Source organism: Nomascus leucogenys, chromosome 7b (genome assembly GCF_006542625.1).
Source record: "Nomascus leucogenys isolate Asia chromosome 7b, Asia_NLE_v1, whole genome shotgun sequence".
Taxonomy (NCBI): Eukaryota; Metazoa; Chordata; class Mammalia; order Primates; family Hylobatidae; genus Nomascus; species Nomascus leucogenys.
In genome coordinates this window covers 75,014,558-75,038,989 of record NC_044387.1, presented here as the reverse complement: position 1 = coordinate 75,038,989, position 24,432 = coordinate 75,014,558, and the positions used below count along the sequence as shown (strand labels likewise).

Sequence of the window (24,432 nt, the reverse complement as noted above, 5' to 3'; positions counted from 1 at the left end):
AAAGTGAATGTTTGAAATATTCAGCATATATAATATGGAACAACCAGCTTTATCCTAATACTTCCCTTCTCTTCTAAGTGATGAGTGTTCATTCAAAGAAATTTAATGAACCTAGATGTGCATGCCTAACATTTGCCTCTCTTTGTCCCACTTTTCTTAGACTTAGAAGCCACCTTTTGGGTCAGCACATTTTTCAAAGATATTTTTGTATTTCAAGTACAATTAAGTTTGTAAGCCACAGAGTCACTGTCTCAAGAAGGTGCCTGTATTTCTTTTATGAAAAAGAAATGCTAAGGGCAAATTTTATGTATTGATTATAGTAACTTCTGCAAGTAGTGTAGGGCTTCCAAAGAGAATGCTGGAAAATCTAAAACAGTCAGGCAAGGGAGCATGGATAAGATGGAACTTGAGCACAAACTTGCAGGATAGCTGAGATTTGGATAAGCAAGTTGGGGAAGAATAGATAGATTCCAGAGAGGCAAACAACGTACATGAAGATGGAAATTATTAAGCATTTGTAATGAGAAATGAAGATATAAGTTTGGACCAAGAAACTAAGATATATACAAATTCTACATTCCACAGAGATACTAGACTTTATGCAAGATTTACAAAGGAGATCCACCTTGTCAATGGTTGAAAAGATTGATAATTTAGAGAGAGCTGCTGTTGACTTGTGGGTACCAGGATGGGGCACCTGCACCTTATCAACTACTCAGAGAACTTACTAGGTGTTCCCTGCAGTCTGCTGGCTAACTGTAGGCTCATGTCTGATTCTCACCTGAGAAATCTGAAGAAAAGAATGGCTGACAGAATAAAGGAGAAGTTTCTGAAGTGGAGTCACACCACATTCCAGGAGTTTGTAGGTGCAAAGGGTATTTAATTTTTTCTTCTGAATATGGATCATTTGTGAGGGAGAGCTAGTATAGAGTTGTTTTTAGGCCCCGTCCAGAAAGGGCCATACTGCAAGTGATCAGCAACCATCTGGGGCCAGTGGCATGGGCAGTAAGAAGAATTTACCAAGACAGTTGTAGGTAAAGAAAGGCAGGATTATTCAAGAAAGTATGAAAATACATTTTAAGAGTACAATGGGCAGGTCAGCAAGAAAGGAGCTGACTGTAACGAGACAAAAGCTTGCTGGGCGTTTTATAAGATGGTGCTTGTGTGATGTGCTAAAGAGAGCTTTGTGCGGTACCAAGGTTGCAGTGAACTAACCTGCGTTTTACTATCATCCAAGGGTCTGGTGATAGCTGGGCTCAGGAAGATTGTGAGTTATTTGCACAAGAGTGCCATGTGTCCTGGACCATGAAGAAAGGCAGACTCATAGCTTACCTGCTTTTTCTTTTTGCTTTTCCCTGCTCCCACCAGCCTGGCTCCTTTTCCCTAATTAGGACTCTACAGTCCAGAGGTAGAAATTCTGAGTACGGTCAGATTTTCAGTGGACAAGGAAGTAATGAACTGTTTAAATAGAGATGTTTTTACCTCTGCTAAGGCACTTGAAGTAGAGGTTAGCCTTCTCCAAAAAAAGCCAGAGTCAGAAGCATTCACCAAAAAGGCCATGAAAGCACCTATATGAGAAAGTGAGTTTTAAACAACTTCGCAGGCCAAAGATTCGTTGATGTTAGATTATTATACTAGTGCTTGTCAAGAAAGAACATTTCTGGCCCTCTCTCCTCCTCTTCTTCTCCCTTGCTTTAATCCTGGATGATTCAGAGATTTAGTTTAGCAAAATGATGAAGGAAGAAAACAACTACTAGATAAGGAAAGAGAGAAGCCAGTTACTTCTGACCTGTAGCCTGTGCTCCTCCAAACCTAAAAGTAAGTTTAGAATTTGGATTATTATGTGGTCCTTTATATTTAATTTTAGTCATGCATTGCTCAAAGATGGGGATACATTCTGAGACATGCATCATTTGGTGATTTTGTCGTTGTGTAAACATCATAAAGTGTACTTACGTAAATCTAGATGGCATAGCCCAGTACATACCTAGGCTATATGGTATAGCCTATTGCTCCTAGGCTACAAACCTATATAGCATGTTACCGCATTGACTACTATAGGCAACTGTTTCACTATGGTAAGAATTTGTATATCTAAACATAGTAAAAGTAGAGTAAAAAGGCAATATTAAAGATTTAAAATGGTACACCCGTATAGGGCACTGATTATGAATAAAGCTCACAGGACTGGAAGGTGTTCTGGGTGAGACAGTGAGTGGTGAATGAATGTGAGGATGTAGAACATTACTGTACACTACTGTAGACTTTAGAAACACTACACTTAGGCTACATCAAATTTCTTTAAATTTTTTCTTCAAAAATAAATTAACCTCAGCTTATGATGACTTTTTAACTTTATAAACTTTAATTTTTTTTAAGTTTTTGACTTTCTGTAGTAACACTTAGCTTGAAAGACAAACATGTTGTATAGTTGTACAACCATATTTTCTTTCTTTGTATCCTTATTGTATAAGCTTTTCTCTGTTTTTAATTTTTTCTTAACTTTTTAAACTTTTTAATTAAAAATGAGACACAAACACACACATTAGCCTAGGCCTACACAGGGTCAAGATCATGAATACCACTGTCTTCCACCTCCACATCTTGTCCCACTGGAAGGTCTTCAGAGCCAGTAACACACAGGGAGCTGTCATCTCCTGTGATAGCAATGCATTCTGAAATATCTCCTGAAGGACCTGTCTGTGGCTGTTCTACAATTAACTTCTTTTTTCAATCAGTAGAAAAACATTCTAAAATAATAAAAAGTATAGTATAATAAATATAGAAACCAGTAATATGGCCATTTATTGTCATTATCAAGTATCATATACTTAATTATGTACTTATGTACATAAGCATGTGCCATACTTTTATACAACTGACAGTGCAGTAGGTATATTTACAACATAACCACAAGCACATGAGTAATGCATTACATTTGACATTAGGACTGTTATGACATCACTAAGTAACAGGAATTTTTTAGCTCCATTGTAATCTTATGGGACCACCATCATAAGTGCATGGGCCGTTGTTGACCAAAATGTCATTATGTATGTGACAGTGTTACTGGAATGCTGGTCCTGGTCTAGACCCCAAGAGAGGGTTCTTGGACCTCACACAAGAATGAATTCAGGGTAAGTCCATAGAGTAAAGTGAAAGCAAGTTTATTAAGAAAGTAAAGGAATAAAATAGGCAGAGCGGCCCTGAGGGTGGCTGGTTGGCTATTTTTACGGTTATTTCTTGATTATATGCCAAACAAAGCATGGATTATTTCTGAGTTTTCTGGGAAAGGGGCAGGAAATTCTCCAAACTGAGGATTTATCTTCCTTTTAGACTGTATAGAGTAACTTCCTGACTTGGCCATGGCATTTGTAAACTGTCATAGTGCTGATGGGAGTGCCTCTTAGCATGCTAATACATTGTAATTAGCATATAATGAGCAGAGAGGATGACCATAGGTTGCTTTCATTGCCTTCTTGGTCTTAGTGGGTTTTGGCCTGCTTCTTTATGGCATCCTGTTTATCAGCAGAGTCTTTGTGACTGGTATCTTGTGCTGACCTCCTATCTCATCTTGTGACTAAGAATGCCTAACCTCCTGGGAATACAGCCCAGTAGGTCTCAGCCTCATTTTACCCAGCCCCTATTCAAGATGGAGTCACTCTGGTTCAAGCACCTCTAATATCAGTATTAAATTGAGACTGTTTCATCACTGAAAATAACTGAGAATTTTAATTGGTTGATGGCGGCTGTGGAAGGCATAGGAGCTTCCTAAATTTTCACTTAGGAGTAGGGGAAAAACAGCTAGCTGCACAACGTAAATTTAAATTAAAAAAAAAGTCACTCTGTGATTGCCTGCCATGAGTTGTGCTTTGTTGTCTTACTTGCTGCATGCATTCATGACAGCAGGAGAGCAGCATGTCTGACGTAGAGGGTATGGACTACTGCTGGATGATGGGAAGGCACATTGAGTGGAGTGGATTCTGAAGTTCAAAAGCATGACAGACAAGTTTAAATTTGATTATTAAGGAACTAAGGAATGATATAAAGATATTTAGCATCAGTGTGGTATGGTGAAAGTGATATTTAAGGAAAATTATTCTGGCAGCAGTGTCCTAGATGGATTGTAGGACTAGAACATTTGAATAGAAAAACTAGTTATAAAAATCCATGTGTGAAGTAACAAGGGTTGTACTAAAGAGATAGCAATAAAGACAGAGCAAAAGGAACTTAAGGATATTTTACAGGAAAATAATATGAGTTGTAACTAATTGGATTTATTAATGAAAGGATGAGCCATACATAATTTCTTAATTTTAACTCAGGTGATTGATGATCCAATTGATATCAAGTTGACAAATGCCTTAGAAGTGCCACCTAAAGTACAGAACTGTAATTTAGATGAGAGGACAGGGGAAAATACTAAAATAAAATATTAACAATTATTAAAGCCATGAAACATGAAAACATGAATATTTTGAAAGAAAGAATACATAAAAATGATCTTCAAGCCGGGTGCAGTGGCTCACACCTGTAATCCTAACACTTTGGGAGGCTGAGGCGGGTGGATGGCTTGAGCCCAGGAATTCAAGGCCAGCCTGGGCAACATGGTAAAACCCTATCTCCACTAAAAATACAATGTTAACTGGGCGTGGTGGCACATGCCTGTAGTCCCAGCTACTCTGGAGGCTGAGGCTGAGGTGGAAGGACTGCTTGAGCCCAGGAGGTGGAGGGTGCAGTGAGCTGAGATCACACCACTGCACTCTAGCCTGGATGACAGAGTGAGATCCTGTCTGAAAAATAAAAACAACAATAATAAAAAAAAAGGTCTTCAAACTTTAGAGTATATAATAATTACTGGTGGAGCTTGTTAAAAATGCAACTCCTAGATCCTTTCCCAAATCTAAAAATTAGAATGTCTGGCTAATTGCCCAGGAAATTCTGTTTTTACAAGTAGCCAAAATGATTTTAATGCAGGTAGTCAGGGGACACCCTTTGAGACCCTCCAGGGAATAGAACAAAGAGCGTAGCACTTCCATAGAGGAATGCTTAGAAGTTTGAGGAGTAAGAAGGACCACTGGAAAAGTCCAAGGGATTGTTAGGGAAGGCAAAAAAGAAAACTTTAACATAACCAAAGGAAAGAGACAAAGAGCAAGGGGTCATCATGGCTCTAATAGATGATAGGAGTCAGGGAACATGAGGGTGGAGATGACCTCCAGTTGGCTGTCTTTCACTTTCACCCTGTCTGTATTCTTTTGTTTTAGGTGTGCTTCTTATGCACAACATATGGTTGGATTTATTTTGAAATCCACTCTGGTAATGTTTGTCTTTTAACTAGAGTATTTTGTCTGTTTGTCTTTTCTGTAGTCTTTCCTCCTTTAAATCTGCCATTGGTTCTTGGTCTCACTCATGTTGACATATTTCCTCATTTTTTGTGTGATTTTTTTTTAAATTGTGGGCTTGGATCTTTATCTGAGAGAATTCTTTGAATCCTTGGGTGAAGGTGGGTTTCTTTAGAAGGTATTTAGGTATTTGTGTTTCTTTTGCCCGAGTGTCCTAGAGACATACTTCTCCCCACCATTTTAATCTAAATTCTTGGCTTGAAATTTTTCACATCATCCTATATTGTGAGTTCAGACTAAAAACTGGTGTGAATCTGGTTTATAGTTAGGAATTCTCAAAGGAAATTTTTACCACCTCTTATTTATCACTGAATTTCAAGCCAGACAATTTTATTTGCAATCTACTGGGGATACAGAAGCTTATTTCTAGTTCACCCTTAAACCGAAACCTTTGTGGACCTAATTTTATTGGAGAAACTCTTCTGAGATTCTCCATCCCCAGTCTACCCCTACCCTCAAATGGCTCTGGTCTTGTCTTCTGCCCTTCATGCATGAGCTCCACAAGGTCAGTAAAAGGAAAGTTTAAGATCACTAGATTTTGTGAATGTCCTGAGGGCCAAAGCCAAATTCAGTATGCTGCTTATTCTCTAGGTTTCTGACATCACTTAAACTTTCTGCCTTCTTTATTGTCAATTTATTGAAGCATTTATGAGGATGTGTTTTTATATTTTATGGAGCACTTGCTTTCAGGAGGAAGGTTAGTCAGAGTCCCTAGTGCTAGAACACAAAACTTTCCGTTAGTAGTCCTTTCAGCGATGGTCCGCAAGATGTAAATTATCTGTCTGTGTTTGTTTTATTTTATACTTAATTTTGCCAATATTACCTGGGGGCCATGAAAGAGGCCCAAGAGGAACCTCTGCATTTACCAGAAGTTGGGAACATTTACGAAGAAGACAGGTAAGGGAGTCGGAGTCTTTATCTGGACACTTGATTTTTCTGAAAGGACAACTAGATTCTGGATTCAACACCTTCTGCGATTAGAGGGGGTGACTACTCATCTCTTCCCAGAAGGCTGAGCTTCTCAGAGGATGAGGATAAAGCAAGCTGTTGCTTCTTACTATCTCAGCCTTATTGGTTTAGAGAAGATCCCATATTTAGTCTGGCAGTTGGGGTGACTTGTGGGGTGATGGCACTAGTGGTGAACTAGAAATTCTTGAAAGTCCATATAGAAAATAAAAAGTTAATGAAACAGATAATAATAATAAGCCTTTTATTGCTGGACAAACGTGGAGTCCTTCATAATTTGTGTGTGTATGCAAGTCTCTCTCTCTCTCTCTCTCTCTCTGTGTGTGTGTGTGTGTGTGTGTATGTATATGTGTCTGTGTGTGTGTGGAGTTAGTTCATGCTATACTCAGGTGAGTTGAAAGCACCTAGCTATAACTGTGATTAAATTGCCTAATATACATAATTCATAGAAATAGCAAAATGCCTAAAAGCAATCAGTGCCTTCATAGGGCAGGGGTTCCCAACCACTGGGCCACTGACTGGTACTGGTACTGGTACTGGTCTGTGGCCTGTTGGGAACCAGGCCGCACAATGGGAGATGAGTGAGCATTACCACCTGAGCTCTACCTCCTGTCAGATCAGTGGCAACATTAGATTCTTATAAGAGCACTAACCCTGTTATGAACTATGCATGCAGGAGATCTAGGTTGCATGCTCCTTATGAGAATCTAACTAATGCCTGATGATCTGAGGTGGACCACTTTTATCCTGAAACCATTCCCCCACCACCCCTGTCCTGTGGAAAAATTGTCTTCCACGAAACCGGTCCCTAGTGCCAAAAAGGTTGAGGACCACTAATTTGGAGGTTAAATATATTGAATAGCTAAAAACTATTGTGTAAATAAGAAGGCAGCTATTCAGAAGAAACTGTTTATGAAGGCAGTATTTTTCAATCTGCTAAACCTATGTCATCTACAGATTCCTATTTTCAGTATTTATACCACTCTAAATATTTTTGTAATGCTTTTATGGCAGTTGCATTAATTTCTGTAATTTTTGAACTGTACTATAAAACAGCAAGTATTTGGATATGCTTTCCAGACTATAACCCCCTCCAAATTTTGCCCACACACCTCCTCTTTACACTCCCATTGACAGCCTGTAGTGTAATCCCTTATTAGCATTTCGTGACAAAAGGACCACCTTTTGGTATATACTTTATTGGAGTCCCTTAAAAGCTTTTCCTTCAATTGCCCCTTTTTTTTCCCCCTGTTGTCCACCATTCCCCAAATCCCTCTGCTTCTCGTTGGTCATGCTGAACATAAGACAAACCCATCACAAATGCCATTGTCTAAATGAACCTTTTCATCACTAGAAGGCAGTTTCCTTGACATAGCTTTCATGTCAGCAAACCAGAACAAGAACCTCCTGAAGGCATGGCCAATGGGTGTCCCTCTTGCTGAACCTCTGGCCATCCCTTCTTTTCCTGCATTTTCCCTGAGATCTGACTTCTCAGATAATTTTTGAAACCTTGCACTTTTGTAAAGCTCATCTTTTTAATGGACACTAACCTATTGCTGCTGGTGAAAATAAAGATCAAAAGTAATATTAAAAGGATTTTCTGACATCTTCTACCTAAAGTTAATAGTGGTAAATTTACTTTCCAATATACAAAATACATGTGATTATACCTTTTGTGATGATATTGATAGTAAAAAAAAAAATAGATGGTAAGTGTTGCCTAAAAATCAAAATCACAAAATTCCATACTTTTTTCTAGGTAAAGTTCTGAATTTTACTTATATATAGATGTATAAATGGTTGCTGTGCAGTTATGGATATGTAGGTTGGCTTTAGAATAAAAATAAATATCTAAGATGTAGAAGATACCAAGTAGCAGGTATTTACATTACTCTGACAGATGCAACGTCACTGTAAGCCAAGGCCTTGCTTCTGTTTTGTGTGTCTGGAGACCAGTGTGTGCACATGACTGAAATCAGCCCCAGAAAGTAGTCAGCTGGCAAAGCATAGATGTACAATTTCACCTTCAAGTTGAAAAAAATTTAAAAAACTATAGATCTTCACAGATTGTTCTTTAATTATGTAGTTCTTTCTGCAGAGATGTTTCCAGTGATTTGTTGTTTTTGGTGCTAGTTGTTAGATGTATAATCTAAGTTGTGGATTGTGATGAGATCTTTCATGTTAAGGTAATTAAAATCAAAGAAATTCAGGGTAATATGTCTTGGAGATAAGAACAACTTTTTCAGAAAGTTATTGAACAGTCGCCATGTGCTCATGCTATAGTTCTTTCTTTACTTGTGTCCTGTCAGCTGAGTTCCTCAGAGCTCTGTAAGGTAGAGCCTACATGTTTCTTTATGTTTCCAATGAAGAAGCAGTTGCCAAGAGAAGTTTCATGATTTCTATCAAGTAACATCAGTAGGTGGAGCAGCCACGACCTGCTCACCTTATCATAAAAGAAAATTTCAAATGAGCAGATTCCAGACTCGGAGATAGAACCAAGACTGTAGAATGAAATTAAAGGAAGTGGAAGGCATTTTTATTTATCATCATTTCACAAAGATTTTATTTCTGGAATTAGCTATGCATTTTCTAACTTTTATTTTTCTAAAACTCCAAAATAAGACTTCTGGTTTATTAATTAAATAGTATTCATCAACTCTCTGTTATTTTCTTAAAGTAATCATAGCAACACATTTAAATACATATCATGTGAATCAGCATTTGGCTACAACTGTCACACAAAAAATGCATGAGTTTTACCATAAAGGCTGTGATTTCCCTTAGTTGTTGAACCCTACGTAGACATGAAAGGATAGTAATAATAGAAACACGGGCTTAGTCATATTCACCATGTTTATAAAAATATTAGTTTGTGTCCATTGTCAGAAATCTTCCCATGAAGTAAGGAGAAGGCAGAAATAATATGCTTTTGAAGATACAGGGACATAGAGACACAGTCTGTAAATCATAATGAGTGTTGTTAAATAAAATTTATAGGAAGCCATTGGTTTGAACAGAGCTCCTGCACTAGGCCCAACTGACCAGATCAAAATGGAGTTACTCATGCTAAAGTTTCATGGCCACCAAGCTTAAATGAAGTTGTTTATTTGACCTTCCAAGAAATCAGGAGAGAGAGGGATAATAGATAGCCGAATCCCCAAACGAGCCAGCTTTAGCTGGCATGATAAGAAAGTCCCATCTGATTTAACCTTTACAAGGAAAGTAACTGTGAAACGACTTTTTGTTCCCTGTTTCTGCTTTCCTTTTCTGTCTATAAAGCCAGCCACTTCTGCTCAGCTCGTTGGAACATACTGAGGTGTTTCTCAATTCTAGAACTGCAAATAAAAGCCAATTAAGATCTTTAAACTAAATTTGTTATCATTTTGTCTTTCGGCAATATTTATTGAGCATTAACTGCCTGATTTAACTGTCATGCCAAACCTTTGATGTAGGAACTAGTTTTATCTCCATTTCACAAATGAGCAAATGAATCCAAAAAAGATCAACAGCCCATAAACGTGATGAGAAAGTGACAACCAAAATGTGAACTGAGAGAGTCTGGCTTCAGAGTTCCCACCTTACCGTATGCCTCATGCCGGTGTTCATGTCCTAGGACTGCCATAACAAAGCACCACGCACTGGGTGGCTTAGACAGCAGAATCTCATTCTCTAACAGTTCTGGAGGCCAGAAGTCTGAAATCAAGGTGTCAACAGGATTAGTTCCTTCTGGAACCTCCCTTAGCTTCTGGTGTTTGTTGGTGATCTTTGGCACTCCTTGGTCTATGGCAGCATAACTGTCATCTGTTTCCATTTTTGGATGGCCTTCTTTTCTGTGTCTTCTTGTGTCCTTCCTTGTGTGTGGACACTGGTCACTGGATTTAGGGTGCCCTTAAAACCAGGATGATTTCCTCTTGAGATCCTTAACTAATTATATCTACGAAGACCCTTTTCCAAATAAGGTCATATTCTGAGGATCCAAGTGGACATAAAGTTGGTGAGAATGATCCAACTTACCATATTACCTTTCTAAAGTTATACTATCTTAAAATAATACTCGATTTTTTTCTCAATTATTGCCAAATTTATGACCTTTCCATGGTACTCCCTCAACTGTGAGGACCACTATCAGGTCCAGGTCTTCAAGGATTTTGGGTTTTGCTTTAAATAAATTATTTCCTTTAAACTGGATAGTTAAATCAGTGTTAATGTCTGTTGTTGGTGGTGGGTTGGTGTAAATAGTGGTGTTCAGAGTTGACTCTCTCAAATGATCAGTGTTTCAAATGGCAGAGTGAGAGAGAATAATAGTTAAGCCATCTGTGTCCACTGGAAATGTATTTGGGCCTCCCAAAAAGGGACTATCAGCCCACATCCCTGTTGCCAACTTGTGTCAGTATCCACCTTTATAAAATCATAAAGAGTTATTGAAAAGATTTTGAAATATTAACTTAGGGGAACACATTGCAAACTCCATGCGAACTATAAGAGTCTGCCATCTACAGTAGTGGGGCGATAGCAAAATATACATCTATCCAGGACTGGATAAGTCTATGGACTTACATACATCTATCCAGGACTCAGATAAGTCTATGGACCAAAAATCTGTACCATTTAAGTAGAGGGGCTAGACATGTTGGAATAAGGAGTGTCATTACAGCCTCCCCCAAAATGCTCCTTGGCGGCAGGCTGCCACGTCACATTGGCCACTGGTCAGCTCTTCCGGCGGACTTCCTATGCATGCTTTGCAGTGAAGTATTGATGCTACTCCAGTTCCTCCTACTTTCCCTTTCCCCAAAATATTTTTAAATCATTCATTATTGATTATTTCTTCGCACATAGAATTGCCCATCTAATACCTTGTAGTCCTTAGGAGAGAAGGAAGGGAACTAGTATTGTATTAAGGAGTCAGTATATGTCAGACACTGCGCTACAGTCCCTTGTAGCACTATCCTGTAGTACAACAGTACTTTGTTTATATATACGATATAATTTTATCCTCATAGCAGTTCTGCACAGTAAATGGTGTTAGTCTGATTCTTCAGTCTGTTTAAAGTGATAAACAGCAGCTCAGAGCACTTAAGAAACTGCTGAAGGTCAAACTAGGGATTGATAGAACCAAGATTTGAACCTAGCTGTATCTGATGCAAAAATCTGACTCCATGCCCTTTTCTTACTCCATCAACCCTAAATAATAGATTTCTTGCCTTGCTTTTAAGAAGTCGTTCCCCATATGGAAAATATCTAGGATGCCAGGTTTATGTAGAAAGTCTGGTTCTGCTAAGATGTAATCAAAATCATTCCCAAATAAACCTAGCACTGAGAACGTAAAATTAGCATATAGAATCAGAAATCTAACATTCATAGCATTTGAAGGCAAGGATTAAAAACATTACAAACATCACTCATTTGTTTGTGCAGTACTGATGCAGGAGGGAGAGTCATATTTTAAACCGAAATAATGATCATATCCTCTGAATATATCGCATCGATTAAAGTGGTCTTCTAACAGTCACACAAATATCTTTAATATATCATCCTAAGCAGGTTCACAAGAGTTAGATACATACAAATCTATTTTAAATGTCCAGTTTTGTGACACAAAGTTTGCAGCTTGTTATGGTAAATACTCCACATCAAGAGGGAAAGTATGGGTTTAAAATGCAAATGAGTACAGTTAAATATGGGGTAGACTTTTTGATGGGTATCTAGGAATTATGAATTATTTCTCTATAGTTTTTTAACATAGCTTCCCACTGGCCAGGGACAAATTTTGTCGTCTTAAGTAGAAGCAGCTCAATAAATGACTTTTCAGGGTTCCATGAATTCGACTTTAAGCATGAAGAGTTACTTACATAGGCACCTGATCTGGTGACTTTCTTTATTAAGCGGGCAATTAGGTAGAATTCATGTATAATGTATTAAAAATAATTATATATGTTGACTAAATAAGGACATGTTGTTACCAAGGGGACAAAAGTGATTTTATACACTGAAACTACATTGCATGGGACAAAGGTGTTGTGGGGTGATTTTCCCTCTCTGAGTTGACTGATTTTTAAATGTAATACATCAGGACCTAGAGGAATTCCTTCATTAATATCATAACTGCCACTTAAGTAGACTAGCATCTTTGTAGGGGCTATCTGTTCTGTTCTATTATCTATTCTTGCTTTGGTAGCACACACTATAAATGGTTACAGATGTATAATACTGTAAATATTTGATCTGGAGTTCTGACACCACATTACTCTTCTGCTATGGACTACATGTTTGTGCCCCTCCAAAATTCATATGTTGAATCCCTCACCCCTAATGGGATGGAATTAGGAGATAGGGTCTTTGGGAGTTAATTATGTTTAGATAAAGTCATAATGGTGGCGCTCCACAATGGGATGAGTGGCTTATATGAAGAGAGGGACTAGAGCTTGCTGCTTCTGCCATGTGCGGATACAAGAAGATGGCTGTCTGCAAACCAGGAAGACAGCCCTGTACAGACACTGAAACTGCTGGCACCATGATCTTGGGCTTCCCAGCCTCCAGAAGTGTGAGTGACCCAGTCTATGCTACTTTTGCTATAGCAGCCAAACTGACTAAGACATCTTCTTTCTTCTTTGTGTAATTCTGACTAATCTCAAGCCATGATTCTTTCCAGATTGGTTTGTTCATTTGTTAATTCATTCCACAAATAATTACCAAGCAGCTTTTCTGAGCCTGGGACTGTGCCAGACCCTGTTTGGTAGTGGTGAATGAGACAGACACAGTTCTTGCTCTCATGGGCTTTAACTTGTGGAGGGGGACAAACAAAAACAGGAAAACAGAAAATATCACAGGTTATGATAGGTTTCATGAAGGAAACAACAGGGGAGTTAGGCAGACAATAACAAGAGCCTGTTTTGTAAGGGTGGCATAATTAGGACTTGTAGTTTTTGTCTGCCCAGTATGCACTTGTTTATTTGCTTGGAGAACCTTGACATGTGAACAAGGTGACATTGGTCAAACATCACATCCCTTCAAGCCATAGTGATTATTACATCTAACTAGTACAAGCCAGGCCAGTAGAATCAGTTAGATCAGCACCAGTCAGCATCCAGTCAGGAAAACAGAAACAATAACACTTATAGTAACAGAAATAATTTAGTATGGACAGCTGGTTAAGTGGATAATGGAAGACAGAAAAGGCAAAAAGGAAACACCAAGGTTAACATATGATGGAAGCAACTATCACCCCTAGGCTGGGGGAACTAAGCTAAACATTTGGCGTCATCAAAACTTAGCATTAGTGAGGAGGCCCTGCAGAGCTGGGACCTAGACCTCTTGGGAGAAGGCACAGCCAGACGGGGACTGATGCCCCAAGACACTGTTACAGCCAGCTTTCAGATCTGTTCCACCAGTGGCAGGTACTGGCAGGAAACTGGACATCAGGAGGAGGAGAGAAGGGGCTTTTTCATGCTTTCTTCTGTGTTTAGTATTCCTCCCAAGTCCTTTGGCACCAACGGCACCATTTTCCTCAGAAATGCCACCATCAGCTATATCAGTCACGCAAAGCCTTTTGGACAGTGAGCACTGCCCTCACCAGGCCTCCTCGGGTTATAGCAGCCACACCATGCTGACCAGAGTACTTCCTGGGCCCTGCCCTTAAAGGTTTGAACATAGCTCTGTACTAATCCTCTGAGACACCTGAGTCTCAGCTGCACAGAGATGCCTCAGAGCTGTGGACGCCAGCCCTGCGGCACCACCTCAGGGCTCCAAGACACACCATGGCTCACTCTCCTCCTCTTTTCGAGAGGTAGCAATACTGCCTTTTTCCTTCTGTTTCTGCAACACTGGAGAAGGTTGCAGTTTCTTGGAGTTACTGTTCATCATCCCCTTCTTATTCTTTTGGCTTTCCCATACTTGTGTAATCAGTTTCTTTAATTAAATAGCCTCTAAAATTTCTTAGGACGGTTTCAGTTTCCCTGATTAGACCCTGACAAAAACAAATATATTGAATATAATTCAAGAAATGAAGGAAGTTACTGAATGTATAGATATGCATATTTGCTGATAAATGACCTAGTAGCCATGCTCAGATCTAAGCCCAGCCTATTTATACAGGCATACCCCACTTCATTGTGCTTCACAGATAGTGTGCTTTTTACAAATCCATGGTTTGTGGCAACTCTCCTCAAGCAAATTTATTAGCGTTATGGGGACACTTTGTGTCTCTGTGTCACATTTTGATAATTCTCACAATATTTCAAACTTTTTCATTATTATTATACCTGTTATGATGATCTGTGATCAGTAATTTTTGATATTACTATTGTAATTGTTTGGGGATGCCACAAACCATGCCCATGAAAGACTGCTAACATAACTGATAAATGTTGTGTGTGCTCTGATTGCTCCACCCGTTGGCTGTTTGCTGTCTCTCTCTCTCCCCAGGCTGCCCTAATCCCCAAGACACAGCAATGTTGAAATTTGGCAGTTAATAACCCTATAATGGTCTCTAAGTATACTGGTGAAAGGAAGAGTGGCATATCTCTCTCTTTAAATCAAAAGCTAGATACGATTAAGCATAGTGACGAAGGCATGTCAAAAGTGCTGATAAGCCAAAAGCTAGGCCTCTTGCACAGTTATCTGAATAGTAAATGTAAAGAAAAAGTTCTCGAAGGGAATTAAAAGTATACTCTAGTGAACACACAAATGATAAGAAAGCAAAAGAGACTCATTGCTGAGTCAGAAAGTTTGAGTGGTCTGGATAGATCAAAGCAGCCGCATTATTCCCTTAAGCCAAAGCCTAATCCAGAGCAAGGTCCTAACTCTATTTAAATATAGGAAGGCTGAAAGAGATGAGGAAGCTGCAGAAAAAAAATTTGAAGCTAGCAGAGGTTGGTTCATGAGGTTTAAGGGAAGACGCCATCTCCGTTACCTAAAAGTGCAAGGTGAAGCAGCAAGTGCTGATGGAGAAGCTGCAGCAAAGTATCTAGAAAATCTAGCTAAGATTATTGGTGAAGGTGGTTACACTAAACAATAGATTTTCAATGTAGATGAAACAGCCTTATATGAAATAAGATGCCATCTGGGACTTTCATAGCTAGAGAGGAGAAGTCAATGCCTGGCTTCAAAGCTTAAAAGGGTAGGCTGACTCTCTTGTTAGGGGCTAAGGCAGCTGGTGACTTTAAGTGGAACAATGCTAATTTATCATTCTGAAAGTCCTAGGGCTCTTAAGAAATATACTGTATCTACTCTGACTACGCTTTATAAAAGGAACAACAGAGCCTGGATGACAAACAGATGTTATCTGTTTACAGATATCATCTGTCTACAGCCTGGTTTACAGAATATTTTAAACCCGCTGTTGAGACCTATTATTCACAAAAAATTCTTTCAAATCATTACTGCTCACTGACAATGCACATGGCTACCTAAGAGCTCTGATGAAGATATACAAGGAGGTTTTTTCTTAATGCCTCCTAACACAAGATTCATTCTGCAATCCATGCATCCATCAAGGAGTAATTTTGACTTTCAACTATTTTATTTAAGAAATACATTTCCTAAGGCTATAGCTGCCATAGATAGTGAGTCCTCTGATATGTTTGGGTAAAATACATTGAAAACTTTCTGGAAAGGATGCACCGTTCTAGATGCCATTAAGAACATTTGTGATTCATGGAGGGAGGTTAACATAGGAGTTTGGAAGAAGTTGACTCCAACCCTCACATATGACTTTGAGGGAATCACCACTTTAGTGAAGTGGTAAAAACAGCAAGAGACATAGAATTAGAAGTGGAGCCTAAAGATGTGACAGAATTGCTGCAATCTCATGATAACACTTAAACTGATAAGGAATTGCTTTTTTGGATGAGCAAAGAAAATGGTTTCTTGAGATGGAATCTACTCCTGGGGAAGATGTTGTGAACATTGTTGAAATGACAACAAAGGATTTAGAATATCCCATATACTTAGTTGATAAATCAGCAGCAGGGCCTAAGAGGATTGGCTCCAATTTTAAAGCAGTTCTAATGTGGGTAAACTATTAGCAAACAGCATTGCATGCTACAGAAAAAAACATTTTGTGGAAGGAAGAGTCAATCAATGTGGCAACCTTCATTGTTGTCTTATTTAAGAAATTGCCACAACCACTGCCACCTTTAGTAACCACCACACTGACCAGTTAGTACCCATCTATATTGAGGCAAGCCCCTCCACCAGCAGAAAGATTACCACTCACTAAAATCTCAAATGACCGTTAACACTTTTTTTTTTTTTTACCAATAAAGTATTTTTAAATTAAGGTATATACGTTGTTTTCTTTAGACTTACTGTTATTGCACACTGAATAGGCTACAACATAGTGTAAACATAACTTTTTATGCACTGGAAAATCAAAAAATTTCTGTGTCTCACTTTTTTTTGCAGTATTGGCTTTATTGCAGTGGTCTGGAATAAAGCCCACAGTATCTCTAAAGCCCTTCAAGTTCAAAGACAAGTGAATTTACCAATTGTGTTGATTTCTTTTGATGGTTATATTTAGTTGAGTATAATGCTTTCATTTAATAAAAAAATAAAATTAAAAAGACTAAACTTTCGGGCTTCTGGAAATAATTAACCCAAGGATTGAGCACTTTGAGAGAGGAGATACCTCTGTCTGATATTACTGGGGGGATTAAGGTAAAACCATGGTAGGTTTAAGTGATTAGGCTGTAGATATGCACAGAAAACAGTGGAATTTCAGATGTTATTGAAAAATTACTTAGAGCCTAGCAATTGATGGACAGGTTTTTTGTTCCCACAATATTTATAATCCCGTTACTACACAGGAATTTTTGATAGATCGGCATATTATATATAGATAGATGTGTGTGTGTATATATATATATATATGAATGTGTGTGTATATATATGAATGTATGCATTAAGATACATATACAGTATACAGAGCGATGGTCTCTACTTCTAAGACTTCCATGAAATGAAAAATGAAGGAATATGATAACAGGCATTTTCTTTTTAAAACCTAGTGGAAAACTGAGATTTCAGAGATTTACCTTGTATGGTTAGGTGCTTATAGAGCGGTGTTTTGAAATACTTGAAAACGTTCTTTTTTTTTTTTTTTTTTTTTTTTTTTTTTTGAGGCGGAGCTTTGCTCTGTCTCTCAGGCTGGAGTGCAGTGGCGCGGTCTCGGCTCACTGCAAGCTCCACTTCCCGGGTTCACGCCATTCTTCTGCCCCAGCCTCCCGAGTAGCTGGGACTACAGGCGCCCGCCACCACGTCCGGCTAATGTTTTTGTATTTTTAGTACAGACGGAGTTTCACTGTGTTAACCAGGATGGTCTCCATCTCCTGACCTCGTGATCCACCCGCCTCGGCCTCCCAGAGTGCTAGGATTACAGACGTGAGCCACCGTGCCCGGACGAAAACGTTTTTTCAAATTATTAACAAGGCACTTCCCTTTGAGAAGCAAGGTTCACGATTCTCCCCCCCACATAAATTCATTTCTTTGAGTGGCTACCATAGGCAAGGTTCAAAGCTAAGCCCTCTTCATAATAGCTAACATTTGTGTAATGTTTCACTGTTTACATACAACTTTAAATTTCGTTATCTCCTGCTCACCTGTAACTGACAGCTCTTATTTGTCTTTGTTGGCATTACACTTAGTTACTGATTGGCTTGTATAAATTCTTTAAGGGTAAAAATTCTTGAAAAGGTTACATTTGTAGAACTCTCTATAATTGATGTCATGTCTCCCTTTTTCTTCCCTTTTCCTTTCCTTCAAATTTATTTGATAACTCATAATATGGCAAATAAAATGGACATTCATCAGTAAAATTTTGTTAAGATAGTAAACTTAATTTTGCTTCATGGACTAACATTCTAGGTGGTATCAAGGATAAAATAAGTGATGTGTTGCTTCTTGTTCCCCATTGTCAAATCATCGGGAACCTCAAAAACTATTATTAAACTGTCTCAATTAAAAATGCCAGTTTGGGGATTTGGAGGGGGTATAACTAGACACCAAATAGTTCTACCAGAGATAATGCTTTTCAGTAGCAGAGTGAATATAGTGTAGATATTAATTTTATTAGACTTCACAATTTGCCGTATGTTACTAGGACACACTTTAGTAATTTGAGTATTTGAAACATTATTTTTCATGTTCAGCTTTACATAGACAGCTTCTCCAGAGTTTGTTTATCATAACCTCAGGGATTGATTTAATGGAAACTAATCCCTTTAATATCTTTATTTGATGGTTCTGAAATATCCATGATATTCATTCTTGAAATTTTTTGTAGAATAAGAATCCTATTTTTAAGGAAGTGTGTTCTGCAATTATTTTTAGAGGCCCACATTTTAATGTCCAATCTTCGTTTACACTATAGTTTACAAGTTTCCTTCATAGTTCTAAAAAAGGTAAATAAATAACCAAATATATCTTCTTTTTCTGAATATCTTTAAAATATATTTTTTCATTTACAGAGTTAACATATAAAAAAAAAATTTAAACTATAGGAATGTAAGAAGTAAAAACTGAGCTTCCCATAATCTCAACACACAAAGATGACTTCCCTTGACAGTTCTTATCCTTTCATATTTTTCAGTATGCATTGTTCTGTGTGTACACACATCGCATATGTATTAGTGTTTGTACTCAAACTTTACATAGTGTTCTGTAATCAAATATTCTCAGCAGGTTTTCATGAATTTTTCTTTTACGTTAAATAGAGATATACCATGATTTTAAAAATGTTTGGCTGGCTGGGCGCGGTGGCTCACACCTGTAATCCCAGCACTCTGGGAGGCCGAGATGGGCGGATCACAAGGTCAGGAGTTTGAGAGCAGCCTGGCCAATATGGTGAAACCCCTCTCTACTAAAAATACAAAAATTAGCTAGGCGTGGTGGTGGACGCCTGTAGTCCTAGCTACTCAGGAGGCTGAGGCGGGAGAATCGCTTGAATCCAGGAGGCAGAGGTTGCAGTGAGCCGAGATCGCGCCACTGCACTCCAGCCTAGGCAACAGAGTGAGACTCCATCTCAAAAAAAAAAAAAGTTTGTTCATGTGATTATTACTTTTATGTGTTAACTTGAATAGTCCACGAGATGCCCAGATAGCTGATTAAACACTGTTTCTGGGTGTGTCTCTGTGGGTGGATTTTCATTTGAATTGGTGAACTGTGTAAAGCAGATGGCCGGCCCTAGAATGGGTGAGCATCATCTAATTCACTGACGGTCTGAAAAAGAACAAAAAGGTGGAGGAAGGTTGAATTTGCTCTCTGCCTAACAGCTTGAGCTGAGATATCAGTCTCTTGCCCTCAGTGCTCCTGGCTCTCAGGCCATCAGACCCTGACTAGAATCTACACCACTGACTATCTGGCTCTCAGGCTTTCAAACTATACCGTCAGCTTTTCTAGGTCTCCAGCTTGCAAATGGGTGAACATGGGACTTCTCAGACTTCATAATCTCAGCCAATTCCTCAACATAAATCTCACTTTATATCTATCTATTAATGTCCTATCTATCTCTATATGTAGATATGAGAGATATAAGATCTGTAGATATCTATGTCTACAGAGAGAGAGATTCCATTGGTTTGCTTCTCTGGAGAATCCTGGCTAATACTTGCAGTACTGACATTTTTTTTTGGAGCACAATGGATTGATAACATAGACTCACTTTTGCAACTTGTTTTTCACATAAAATGTAGCGTGTAAAGTCTTTCTACATGAAAACATGTACGTTTACTTCATTTCGATGCTACACAGTATTCTATTGTATTGATATGCCACGATAGAGTGCACCATCCATTCTTTTTTTGATGGATATTAAGGTCCTTTTCAGTGTTCCAGATGACATCTTCTTGATTTATTTCTGTGTACTTACACAAATATAGGGTAGATTTCTGAGTTATTGAATGTGAACAATTAAAATTTTGATTAATATCACCGAAGTGCCTTTTGGAGAATGTACATAAATAACAACCTGCTATTAACTCTGGGTATTATCACTTAAATATTTTAGGAAAACAGAGAGGTAAAAATGAGGTAGTGGTTTTAATTTTGTATTTTCATTATTATTAGTGATTTTGAGCAGTATTATATTTATTAACATTTGATTGTTTCTTATCTAAACTACCTGTCCTTATCTACTGCTCATCTAACTTTCAGTTATTTTCCATTTTGCTTACAGAACTCTCTTCTCCTTACGTATAGTAAATTGTTTATATATTTTCAAAATGTCTTTTAATTTTATTTATAAATCATTGAGTAAACTAATGAGTAAATGAAGGACTGATATAAAATATTAAAAACTGGTAATTAAGTAAGGCATGTTAGGTTCATAATAGGCACATGTACCCAGGCTGCTGTGGGATCATAGAATAGTGGTAGCTAGAGCCAAGTGGAGAGAAAAAGAAGGCCAGCTGCACCAGATGAAACCTGAGCTGTGTTTTAAAATATGATTAGAGGCCAAGTGCAGTGGCTATAATCCCAGCACTTTGGGAGGCCAAGGCAGGCAAGTCACAAGGTCAGGAGTTCGAGACCAGGCTGGCCAACATGGTGAAACCCTGTCTCTACTAAAAATACAAAAATTAGCCGGGCATGGTGATACGTGCCTGTAATCCCAGCTACTCGGGAGGCTGAGGCAGGAGAATCGCTTGAACCCAGGAGGCGGAGGTCACAGTGAGCCAAGATCATGCCACTGTACTCCAACCTGGGCAACAAAGTGAAACTTCGTCTCAATAATAATAATAATAAAATATGGCTAGAAACTGTTACATCAAAGAAGATGAAGAAGTTGTTCTGGGAAGAGGACGTAGCAATCCAGTGGAAGACAGCAAGGTCTTTTCTGGAAATTATAAGTTGTTCACTTTGCCTAGAGCAAAAGTTACTGTACAGAGAGCTATGACACAGAGAGCTATGAGATGGGGTTACAGAGAGGGAGGGGGCCATTTATGAATGGCTTGGTATGTTAATATAAGGCATTTAAGCTTTACTCTGAAAACCTGGGGAGCCATTGATGTGTCTAGATTTGGATTTCAAGAAGACTGGTCTAACACAAATATAAAAATAGTTCAGAAGGAGTCAGTCGGGATGCAGGAAGACCAGGTTGTGTTGAGGCAGACATTAAGTTTTTCATTGTCATAATCATCAGGGGTCAACATAAAATCTTTTCAAATTTCTCTGTAATTGGAATTTAGTAGTAGCTCTGGAAGAATATATACCTGGTGAGTGGGAATGGTTGGGGTAGAGGGACTTTTTCTTTTCTTCTGTACACATTTGTGTATATTCAAGTTTTATTTTTCAATCAATCAGGGACTTTAATACTAAAGCAATATTTTTTAAAAACTGCACCAATAACAGATGAGAAAGATCTGACTTCGAAATTTTTTGTGATAAGTACTGAGTGCTTTGATGGACCATCAAATCAGTCTGAAACCAAATGTGAATATGGCTACTAAAAGCTGGTGTACTAATAGTTGGTTACATTAGTATTTTATAGTATTCTAATAAAGAGTGTTTATACTCTGCTTTATAATAGCAAAATTGTATCTGGAAACAAAGTTTGTTCACTTTGGGTGTCAAAGTTGAGATGATTAACTTGGACCATGTTTAGGAGAAAGAACTGTGACAGAAATGACTTAAAATCATATTAGATAAGGAATCATTAAAGAAAATGGTTATATATGCATGTATATGTATATATATCACAAATTGTCAAATTGTACACCTTAAACAAATGTAATTTTATTGGTCAACTATACCTTAATAAAGCTGGGGAGAAAAGGAAAATGAGTATGTGTTTAGAGTAGGCCAAGCAGGATATTTGATTTCAGTAAATAAGAATATTTTGTTAAATTTCTAATAGAAATAGAAACAAGAAATTGAAGTTGCAAGAGGGCAGATTTTTATATAAAAAATGAAGAAATCAAATGGATGTCACCTTTTAATGCCTAGAAACTGATATCCCTGATGTTTTTGCCAACTTCTCCTAAACTGGCAAAGACTGCAGTATTCATTCATTTAACTGTGATGGCCAGTTGCACATGATGAATTCCATAAATGCCAGCCATACGTATTGGTTTGCAAATTAATTTAATAAGTTTGCATACATTTTTCTCATTAAACAAAACTAACAGGTTCATTTCTTAAGTTGATTGCATTAGATCTGTTTTCAGGTTTTTAAACTAGTACACTAAGTGGTAGTATTAATAATATTAAATAATTCATTTGTGTCAGTATTACCGAATCTCTTCCCAACTTAGCCATAAGTACATTCTCCTCTCACATACTCTACATTCATAAGCCTAAGTCATCACTCTTGTCCCCATTGTCTTTACATTTGCTGAAGTTTTGTTGTACACAGCTATTGTATTATATTTTCTCACCAACAAAGGTGGAGTGGAGTCAGTTTAAAAAGAGAGCTACCCTACACAGTCTAGTTCAGGGCAAATGTCAAATACCTCAGAAGATAAAATTTTAGTTTCATCCTGTAGACTTGGGATTCTGGCACTTGAGCAGGTTGTCATCACCCTATAACCCCGCGCTAGCCTGCATTAGAATACACTGGATTATGGGATATAATCTGATCTTCTGTCATCTCGGGCTGGTGATGTAGTAAGTCCTAAAAAAGACGACACAATTTATATTTTTTCTAGTGCCTGTATATACTTCTAAAATGTCTAATGTTTTAGCTCTAGGAAAATATTGCTTATCTAACATAATTTGACATTGTTTTGCAAATATGCTCAAGTTCTTTGGTTGGCAAATACATGTATCAGTTCATCTCCAGAGAACAGAACCAACACGGTGTATGTGTGTGTGTGTGTGTGTGTGTGCGTGTATGTATGAGGAGACTGATCACAAGGAATTGGCTCATGTGATTATGAAGGCTGGCAAGTCCCAAGATCTGCAGGGTGAGCAGATCCATCAAGCTGAGCCAGGAGAGCTGGCAGTGTTGCTTCAGTCTCAGTCCAAAGACCTGAGAACCAGGAGAGCCAGTCGTATAGTTTGAGACTGAAGACCAGCAGGCTCGAGACCTAGGAAGAGCCAGTGCTTCTATCTGAGTCTGAAGGCTGGAGAAAAACCAGTGCCCCAGGTTGGGAGCAGGAGCCATTCTCTCTTAGTCAGCTTTTGTGTTCTATTCAGGCCTTCAATGGATTGGATGAGGCCCACACACATTAGAGAGGATGATCTGCTTTATTCAGTCTACAGATTTAAATGTTAATGTCATCCAAAAGCACCCTCACAGACACATTCAAAATAATGTTTGATCAAATGTCTGGACATCCCGTGGCCCAGTTAACACATAAAATAAAACATTACAATACACTTAACAGACAAGGTGTTACTATTGCTCATCAGTATTTATTACATGTTATCTGTTTACCAATGTTTTCTTTTCCTTACCCAGGAATTATTTACTTAACATCACCTCTTAGTCATTTGGAATCTACCACACTTTCGTTGATGGTCTCTGCTCAAGACGGTGGTGGGCTCACAGCTGTCATTAATGCCGACGTCACCATATACATTTTCCAGACAACTCTGGCACCTGCTGAGTTTGAAAGGCATAAATACACTTTCTTAGTTTATGAAGATGTGCCTGAAGATAGTCCCATTGGAACAGTAAAAGCAAGAGAGCCCTTGAGTAAGTACTTATTTCTTATGCTGCATGGAAGTCCATTATTGGAACATTTCTTGTTTTTTCCTAGGCGGTACAATCTTGGATAATTTTTTTCTTCTTTCCACTCAAGTCAAAACAAGGGAGATAACACAACCTGTGGCTTGCTCTTTGTTCTTCCAACATTGTTTCTGTCCATCCCACAATTTTTTTTCTGATCACAAAAATAATAGGCATTTTAAAAAGAATGTTTAAAACAATACAGATTATAATATACAAAATATATGTCTCCTATAACCCACTCACGAAAACACACAATTTACAAATTTTTGACAAAAATGCATCCTTCTGTACTTGTTGTTATAGAGCTTCTTTCCCCACTTAGTATATACTGAACAACTTTCCAGATAAATGGACGCCATTCTGTCTCCTTAAAAGACAGTTTATAGTATTTCAACTTAGATA

At 38.2% G+C, this 24,432-nt stretch overlaps 1 protein-coding gene across 1 annotated transcript in view; it reads left to right on the top strand.

Moving 5' to 3' along the window:
• Window positions 1-24,432, top strand: part of DCHS2 (dachsous cadherin-related 2) — a 267,556-nt gene that overhangs the window by 133,327 nt on the left and 109,797 nt on the right. The window contains exon 4 of the mRNA XM_030816256.1: window positions 23,758-23,994. Coding sequence (XP_030672116.1) covers window positions 23,758-23,994 — 237 coding nt within the window. The remainder of the gene's footprint in view (window positions 1-23,757; window positions 23,995-24,432) is intronic.